We start from the raw sequence: 9,540 nt of genomic DNA, 5'->3' as shown, positions 1-9,540 counted from the left end.
TTTTTTTTTTTTTTTGGCAGATCGGGGGATTGAACTCAGGCCCTTGCGCTTGGCAGGGAAGCGTTTACTCGACAGCCATCGGCCCCAATTAAATCTCTTAAAAAAGTGTTTCTCAGAAAAAGCAAGGCTTATTGCATGAATAATTCTACTGTCATTTACTAGGAGAATATAATTTTCTGTTTCCCCCCACCCCCGGCACTGAAAATCGAACTCAGGACCTTGCACCTGGTGCTTATGCCATTGAGCTATATTTCCGGCCCTGTACTTTATTCTGTTTATGGATCCTCTTCATTAGATTTTTTGAGGGTTTTTGTTTTTTTTTTTTTTTAAATTTTTCGGTATAACTCAATGAATTTAACCAAATGACCACATGCAAGACTGCTATAATTGTTAGATTATCTCCGATTTTATTTATTTATTTATTTTTTTGTGCAGAACTGGGGATTGAACTCAGGCCCTTGCGCTTGCCAGGCAAGCGCTTATTCTGCTGAAGCTCTGCTTTTTAAAAAGGCAATAGAAATATACCAGTTAAAAGGTGTTTTTCTTTAGAGGGGGGGAAAAAAGCAGCTAAAGCTCAAAGAGTGACTTCCTGGCTCAGTCTTATAATTTTTCAATTAGGAATTAGTTTGGAAACAAAATAAGGTCAGGTGGTGGTGGCATCCCTGTAATCCTAGCATTGTGGGAAGCCGAAGTAGGAGGACTGCCACAAATTGGAGGTCAGCCTGGGACTATCTTGTGAGTTCAAGCCCAGCCTGAACTACATAGAAAAACCCTGTCTTCCCAAAAAACCCAAGCAATCTGTCAATAAAAATATTTAATAAATTTTCTGATTATAAGATGAACTCAGTCTTATCATCACAGTACTTTACTATAAATGCTCAGCTCCACTGGTAGTACTTGTGCTGTAGAGGAAACCCAGCACAGACAGAAGTCCAAGACTAGGGCAGGGACTGGGAGGTAACTCGGTGGGAAAGTGCTTGTCTCGTGCTTGACACCTGAGACTAACAGACTTTGCTGGGCAGGTTGAATCCCCTTGGGGCTGTTTATAGATATGTGCCAATTTAATAATTTGACTAAGATACTTGTGCATTTATGCGGGAGGAGTATGTAAAGCGGTATTCAGAATAAGTAAGTAACTTTCTGGTTTATATTTACATAACCAACTGCTGTATTTATGTAGTTTATAGTTGGCTGCTTTACCAGCACCCTACAGATTACTTAGAACCCAAGGAGATATGGTTTCTTAATTATCTTTTTTATCTTCAAATAATTTGGTACTGTACTTTCACATGCATATCTGGAAAATAACTTCTGGGCTTGTTTATAAAAGACAGACTAAGGTCCCTATCAGGTGAGGCCGGAATCTACATATGGCTGTGTATGTAGGAATATAGTAATAATTGATCAGTATAATAATTGACTTCCATTTACTGAATGCCTCAGTTTTGCAGGGTTCTATGTGGCTGCTTTTCAGGCATTACCTCATTTATACTTTACACCACCATTCCGAGGTAAGGATTAATGCAGCCCACTGTACAGCAGAAGTGGGGGCGCTCGGGTGGTAGGTAGCAAGGGTCTTAGTCGTAGTACCCCCCTTCTCCATCCTAGCTGAGGCAGTTTCTGCACAAATGAAGCCAGTTGCTGTTATTCTTCAGTAGACAGCTTAGCCTCACTGCGGCTCAGCTCATTTAGGGAAAAAGAAGCCTGCTACAGTAGTGCCTGTCTTCTAGGATTCCTGTCAAGATTTAACAGCGAATGCCACATATAAAATTGAAGAAACTGCTTGGCCAGTAGTAGTTATCGCCTGTAGATGTTAGGTGGTGATTACTAAGTCTGTAAGCACTTTATCTCTTTACTTGCTCAGAGCTAAAGGGGTGAGCTATAGAAAACAGGATAGCTGGGGTGGCTCTTCCAGAGGTAAATAAGTACATTTTAAGAGACGCTTACGAGCTTTCAAAACCTTTTTTTTTTTCTTTTAATATTTCATTTTCTTTTGTTGTTTAGTTTGATTTACTTTTGACCTTTTAGTAAAAGTAATTTTTGAAGAATTCAATTAAATGAGGCACAGAAAAACTGTAAGATAAAGCAGGTTCCCAAAGTTCATGTTAACTGCCTTTAAGTCCAGGAACCAGTGGTGACAGATGAAATCAAGACTTCCTTTTGAACCTTTTCCTGAACTGTTCTGTTCTCCTCAGAGAGAATCTAGTAGTTGCTATGGAGTGTCCTCCTGTGTGTTAGTCCCTGTTACAAGTGTGAAGGACATACCAGTGAAATAAACAAAAATCTCTGCCCTCATGCAGCTTGTGGCTGTTCTGAAGTTGGTGCGTCCTCTGCCTGACCATCACTTTTATGCATTTTAACCTGAATTGCTTTTGCTGTACATTCAGCATATTGCCTCCTGTTGTTCTTGTGAAATGTCTGTATTAATACATAGTTAGGTCTGTTTTGCTAAGTAGTATTCCATTATCTATTACCTGTTATATTCCATTATTTATCGACAGTTATCTATTATTATTATTACCATCATTATCTGACAGATTGTTTCTAGTGTTTGTTACTATAGTTCTCCAAAAAAATCATTACGCATATCTCCTTGGGTAGAGGAGAAAGATTTTTATTTTGGCTTGGTTTGGTTTTTGAGACAGGATCTCATTAGCTCAGGCTGGACTCAAACTTGCAATCTCCCCGCTTCAGCCTCCCAAGTGCCAAGTGGGATTACAGGCATCTGGCAAAGTTTCTGAAAGGCGCCACATGAGATGTTCGCTTTTGCCGCCCAGGATGTATTTCATTCCATCTTTTAAAGACAGGCCACATAAAACCTGCTGAGTGGTTTCATCAGCGCCATGCCCACAGTTGCCGTTAGATGCATAGTTAGTGCGGTGGCTGAGCTGCTGACGTGCGGCATCTGTGTTGCTGCTTCTGCGTCTGCGTTTAGCAATACAGGGAGTTTCCTTTTCCCTTCATCATGACCACCTCTTGATTTTGCCACATGCACGAGACATGCATCTTGTGTCTTGTTAAGGGTATATTGTGCTGGATTGGAGGTGTAGCTCGGTGGTTGAGTGTCTAGGATGTAAGGCTCTGGGTTCAACACCCAGTACGTCACAAAAAAAAAAAAAAAAATCAGAAGCTTCGGACTTAAGGTACTCAGAGTAGGTAGCCAAGAGGAAGCATTTTTATTGATTGACTCTTCCTTCTGGCAGAAAATAAATAATGTAAGAATTATGTAGTAATAACTTCTGTGTTACAGTTACACTGTGCTAGACACTTTACGAAGTGAATTCATTCAGTTTTATAATCTGTAACAGAAAAGTAATCTGTTACCTTAGCTTCTCACACAGGTGGAAAGATTGAGGGAAGCCGCTGCACAGTTACTGCTGTCTAGGCTGTTAAGTAGACTTAACATAAGCCCAGCTGGGTCTAAGCACAAAACTTGTATTCTTTAGGGCTTTGTCTTGTGAAGAATTCTCAAAGGAGGAATATTTGTCTTTCTTGCCCTCTTGTTGGTTTGTTAAATATATTTGTTTCTGAGTTTTACTCTTTTTTTTTTTTTAACTTTTTTCCTAAGGAGGTTTATTCTTGTTACATTTCTACTTGTCGTTTCTCACCTAAGATGGTGATCTTGTAGACTGGCCTAGTGGTCTTTTTTTAAAAAATTTATTTATTTATTTATTTGTGTGTGTGTGTGGCCGGCCAGCTCAGTCCACCAGGGGGCGGGCGGGCTGGCATGTGGTGCTGGGGGATCGAACCGTGGTCCCTGTGCTTTGCCAAGCTTGTTCCAAGTAGGTGCCTTAGACCACTGAGCCATCTCACCATCCCTGGCCTAGTGGTCTTGATAGAGCTCACTTTGAACTCCTTTTCTCTTTGCCTGTCTACTTTATCTCTTTTCTCTCATGTTCTACACCTTCGATATTACGTCTCATTCCACCACCCCAGTGCTTTCTTCCAACTTTGCAGTTCCTCAGAATCACAGGAGAGTTTAAATACACAGATGTATAGGTTCCAATTATATCCTGGAAATTGGTTTGGAAATCTTTACTTTTCAGAAAGTTCACAAAAAATACTATGGCATAGCCATGAATTGAGAGCTATTGGCTTAGTGGTTAATTGCATTGAGTCACACAGATTTGAAATGGAGTTCTGATATTCCTTTAAATTTTACCAGTTGAGTGAACATTAGCTCAATTCTTTAATATTGGCTAAGGTTCATTATACATTGGAGTTAACGTTAGTATTCACATTAGAAAGTTGATGAAATTAAATAAGGTAGTGTTTATAAATGCCAGAGTTAAAATTATTTTTTTTGGCTAGCTCAGCCTGCCCTGAGGGCAAGGCTGGTGTGGCATATAGTGCCCAGGACCAAAGCGTGGTCTCCTGCGCTTGCCTTAGTTTGCCTAAGTAGACACTTTAGATGCTGAGCTATCTTGCTGGCCCCTGGTTTAGAATTCTGTTTTTTGTTTTTGTTATTCTTTGGAACCAGGGATTGAACTTAGATCCTTGCACTTGCCAGGGAAGTGCTTATTCCACTGAGCCATCTCCCTGGTCCCTTGATTTAGAATTCTTAAACACATCTTCTGTAAAATTCCATCATTACATTATTTTTCAAATCAAAATACTCTTCCATTAATGTGTCTGAATGTGGTGTCAGGAAAGTAATCTGATAGATACCACCACACCAGGTGACTGAAGGCTGGCCGAATGATTTACCTTCCATTTGGAGAATCTTGGAAGCAGAGGAATAAGCAACTCCTACTGCAGCAATCTTTTTTTCAACACTCTTCTTTGCCTGTTTATCATTTTGGCCCTCAGAAGAAAAGGAAAGGGTTAAAGGTTGCTGGGAAAACAAACCTTTTTGTTTCCTTCATAAAGGTTTTTACTTCCCTTTGCTCTCAGACCTTAGCATTACCAGCGTCTTCAATCCTTCTGGTTTCAAAACTGCCTGCGGATTGAGCTAAGGACTTTCCCTATTGTTACCTCCTACTGCCCATCTCTTCTTTCAGTGTGACTCTTGGTTCTTGAGACCCCAGTTCTCTATATTCCTAAGGTTTTATTCAATGAAAGCCCAACCTACACATACATCATTACCAAGTGTCTCTTGTCTTGTGTGGGCCCATTCCAGACTAGGGTGTAAACCTGAGTGTTAGAAAAGGATTGGGTTAGCTAAGTTTTCCTGCTTATCAGAAGATTGTCACTAGACTTTTATGATTTTTCTTTATAATTATATCTACTGGTCACAGAACATAACAGTAATGATGCATGTTGTTACCATTAGATTAATAGATAAACATTTATTTTGTGTATTTGTATATAATAAGATTTGTGATTTGTGTGTATAATTGTTTGCAATTAGAAAATTAAAGCGGGAACATTTATAGTAATCTAATAACCTAGCCTTAATCAAACACTAAAAAGTCTCATGGAAGATGCAAAATTTGGACTAGAGTTTCAAGGATTAGTATAGGTTGTTTGGTTTTTCTATTGTTTTGTTTTCTGTAAGTTGAGAAGAAAGACAAGGGATTCCAGTTAAGGAGACTCACATGAGCAAAGGCTTAAAGGAAGTAACATGAAAATCTGGACCACTGTGAGTACACCATGTTTTGCTTTTTCAGAGGGTAGATACAATGGGAATGAAACTAGTTGTGAATCACTTTGGAAATTCCTGAGTGTTAACCTAAGATGTTTGACTTAGTAGGCTTTTGTGCAACCTATAAATTCACTTAGTTTTTTTCAGTTAATATGTAAGCATACCTCAGTTCTGATTATACGTGTTCATGTTCCTTAAATGTGTTGCTTGGCTCATGTTACTTGCTGGCCACTACCAGGTCTCTATTCATTCTAGGTGGTTAGACCTGAGTGTCAGATCGGTTCTTCGTCCCAGTGCCATTGTTCCCTCTACCTGTTTCCCCTTTTGAGCTGTACTGGATCAGTCTTTCCTACCAGTTTTTATTATTAATCTCCAGATTTCAAGTCAGCAGCAACAATGTCTACTTGTTATAAGAGTCATAAATTCTTATTTAAAACTTCTTTGCATCTCCTTCACAAATTATTGGAAATTTTATTTTTAAGACAGTTATTGACTCTTTTCCTGTTTTTCTCTTTTTGCAGACCTAGAGGATCAAGACATAATGGGAGCATTTTTAGACAAGCCAAAGATGGAAAAGCATAATGCCCAGGGGCAGGGTAATGGGTTGAGATATGGGCTAAGCAGCATGCAAGGCTGGAGAGTTGAAATGGAGGATGCACACACGGCTGTGATTGGTTTGCCAAGCGGACTTGAGACATGGTCTTTCTTTGCTGTTTATGATGGGCATGCTGGTTCTCAGGTTGCCAAATACTGCTGTGAGCATTTGTTAGATCACATCACCAATAACCAGGATTTTAAAGGGTCTTCAGGAGCACCTTCTGTGGAGAATGTAAAGAATGGAATCAGAACAGGTTTTCTGGAAATTGATGAACACATGAGAGTTATGTCCGAGAAGAAACATGGTGCAGACAGAAGTGGGTCAACAGCTGTGGGGGTCTTGATTTCTCCCCAACATACTTACTTCATTAACTGTGGAGACTCAAGAGGTCTACTTTGTAGGAACAGGAAAGTTCACTTTTTCACACAAGATCACAAGCCAAGTAATCCACTAGAAAAAGAACGAATTCAGAATGCAGGTGGCTCTGTAATGATTCAGCGTGTGAATGGCTCTCTGGCTGTATCCAGGGCCCTTGGGGATTTTGATTACAAGTGTGTCCATGGAAAAGGCCCTACTGAGCAGCTTGTCTCGCCAGAGCCTGAAGTCCATGATATTGAGCGATCTGAAGAAGACGATCAGTTCATTATCCTTGCATGTGATGGTATCTGGGATGTTATGGGAAACGAAGAGCTCTGTGATTTTGTAAGATCCAGGCTTGAAGTCACTGACGATCTCGAGAAAGTTTGCAATGAAGTAGTTGACACCTGTTTGTATAAGGTAGCTAGACCTTTTTTAAGAACATAAATTGGTTTTTATGTCATATTAATTATTGCTCATTTAATCATCTTAGGGCATGTACTTCAAAAAAGTTTGAGCCATAATTCTAGAACACTTGCCAATTATGAAAGTATAGAAATGCCTTTTAGAAATAAATAAGTCATTTACCATCTACATAAGGCTTATCATCTAAATGCTTAGTCTTTAACCATGACCAGTTCAGCTTTTTAGTAATGTAGAAAAAAAGATTGTGTCAGGGTGCATGTTCTAAAGGAAAGAGAGTGGGGAAAGTTAGGCCTCTGTATTGATAAATGAACACTTTAGAATTCTAGTATTTTACCATGTAATACCTCAGTACAGTTATGGACATACTTTGCATCTGTGGTTTAATGAAGCTGTAGCACCAGTGAAGGGACTTTAGTGACTATTTCGTGTGATGGAATAGAAATAACCTTGAATATGGAGTCAGAAGAACTTGGTATAATACTGTATGACTTAAGGTAAGTTATTTCTCTGAAAAATGAGTTTCTTAAATTGTAAGAAAAGATGGATAACACTGTGTCTCATGGGGTCATTGGGAGGGCTAGATGTAGTATGTGTGTGGGTAAGTCAGCTCAACTCCTTCATTTTATAGATGAGTAAACTAAAGGCAGAGAACGCTCTGTGGAGCAGACCCAGGATCGAGGCTTACCTCTGTTACTTTTTTTACTCTTCAGTCTTGAACAAGTCATTCATCTTCTCAGCTATAAAGTAAAATGATAGTAGCAGATTAAAGGCCACTGAGATTTTACATTAATGACTAGATAGCCTAGTCTGGTTATCACATGCACTCAATACATGCTGCAGTTCTTTCTAGAGAAGTTACAACTGATTTCTGTAGGATTATACAACTTTAGCAGCATTTAAGACTAGAAAATCCAGATCTTTGTCTTAGGTTCATTGTTCTTTCTACTACATTCTGCTATATTTTGTCTGTAATGCTCATTAACTCACTTGAAATTCTTTTAAACAAATACTGACTTTATAAAACTGAGGGTATATGTTTTACTTTTTTTTACCTTGTAGAAATAGAAGTCAATACAATAGTCTGTATGCACATAGCCAGCCCAATTTAAAACCTCAGTGCCTGATCTTACTTAGAAATTGGGTTTATGTAACATTTTTTTCTAACACATTTTTTTCCCTTTATTTTATATATTTAGTACAGGGTCTCACTACATAGATCCGACTCACAGTGATCTTCCTGTTTTCAGCCTCCCAAGTGCTAGGATTACAGGCAAGCACCACCATGCCCAGTCTGCTCAGCGCACCCCAGGGGTGGGGCTAGCCCGCCATGTCCAGGGAACAGACCCAGGTCCCTGCATCTGCCTAAGCAGGCACTGTAATCCACTGAGCTCTCTGGCTGGCCCAACATCTAACACATTTTATTTTTATTTATTTGTATTTTAGGGAAGGGTCTACAGGGTGTTCAGGGTCTCACTACTAGACTGGACTTACAGTGATCCGCCCCTTTAGAGCCTCCCAAGTGCTGGGATTACAGGAATGCACCACCATGCCCAGTTTCAGTTGCTGTCTCAGTGCACCCCGGGGGCAAGGCCAGCATGGCAGGCCCAGGAATCGAGCCCCTGGCCCCTGGGCCTTCTTGCAGGCACTTTAATCCGCTGAGCTATTTGGCCGGCCCACCATGTAACAAATTTTTTTTTTTTTTTTTTGCCGAACCAGGGATTGAACTCAGGCCCTTGCGCTTGCCAGAGAAGCGCTTATTCCACCAGGCCCCCTAACACATGTTTTAAAAAGGCAGAGGTAGCCAGGCATTGTGGCACATGCCTGTAATCCCAGGACTCGGGAGACAGAGGCAGGAGGGTCACTAGGAGTTCAAGGATAGCCTGCAGTACATATCGAGACCCTGTCTCAGAAACAAAACCCAAAAGAGGCCTAACTAATGACTTGCCAGTGTGTGCTGTTTCTGAACTTTAGGAAAATGATGATTTGAAGTTCATGTTCTTTGTCATTCTTTTTTTCTTTTTTTTGTGGCCAGCTCAGTTAACCCTGGGCCAGGGCTGCTGTGGCATGTGGTGCCTGGGATCCAACTGCAGTCCCCAAGCTTTGCCTAAGGAGGAGCTTTAGACACTGAGCTATCTTGCCAGCCCCTCTTTGTCAGTTTTATTGTCCATGAAAGTAGCATCCATTTGTTGTGATTATTCTCAAAACTTGTGTCAACTAAATAATTTTTTTTTCTTGAACTGTCAGGTTGAAATAGTAATAAATTATGACTCAGGTTCTGTTTTATTTCTAATGCACTGTACGCTGTTTTAACAGTACCTTAACATTTGCCACATTTTGTTTAATTTTCCAACAAGATTGTCTTTTAACATTAAGGTGTTTATATTGTTTCTCATTTAATGATATAAGATCACTTTCCATATATCTGAATCAGACATTCAAAATGTAAAAGTTAACACAGGCAGGAGGTTAGGAAAAGGTCAATGTCAACAAAGTGTTTTAATTACAGATTTTGAACACTTATACATGTCTTTAAAAATGAAGTATTCACTAAATTTAAAAACTTTAAGCGCCAGCC

At 39.7% G+C, this 9,540-nt stretch overlaps 1 protein-coding gene across 2 annotated transcripts in view; it reads left to right on the top strand.

Moving 5' to 3' along the window:
- Ppm1a (protein phosphatase, Mg2+/Mn2+ dependent 1A) overlaps positions 1-9,540 on the top strand; it is a 48,140-nt gene that overhangs the window by 29,323 nt on the left and 9,277 nt on the right. The window contains exon 2 of one of the 2 annotated variants that reach the window (XM_004624815.2): positions 6,106-6,959. In XM_004624815.2, the coding sequence (XP_004624872.1) occupies positions 6,126-6,959 (834 nt within the window). In that variant the 5' untranslated portion in view covers positions 6,106-6,125. Of the gene's footprint in view, positions 1-6,100; positions 6,960-9,540 lie in introns of both variants that reach the window. The other variant, XM_023703085.1, reaches the window with a different exon arrangement.

Source organism: Octodon degus, unplaced genomic scaffold (genome assembly GCF_000260255.1).
Source record: "Octodon degus isolate 3935 unplaced genomic scaffold, OctDeg1.0 scaffold00007, whole genome shotgun sequence".
Taxonomy (NCBI): domain Eukaryota; kingdom Metazoa; phylum Chordata; class Mammalia; order Rodentia; family Octodontidae; genus Octodon; species Octodon degus.
The sequence above is the reverse complement of the archived record's forward strand: the minus strand, read 5'-3'. Positions and strand labels throughout refer to the sequence as shown.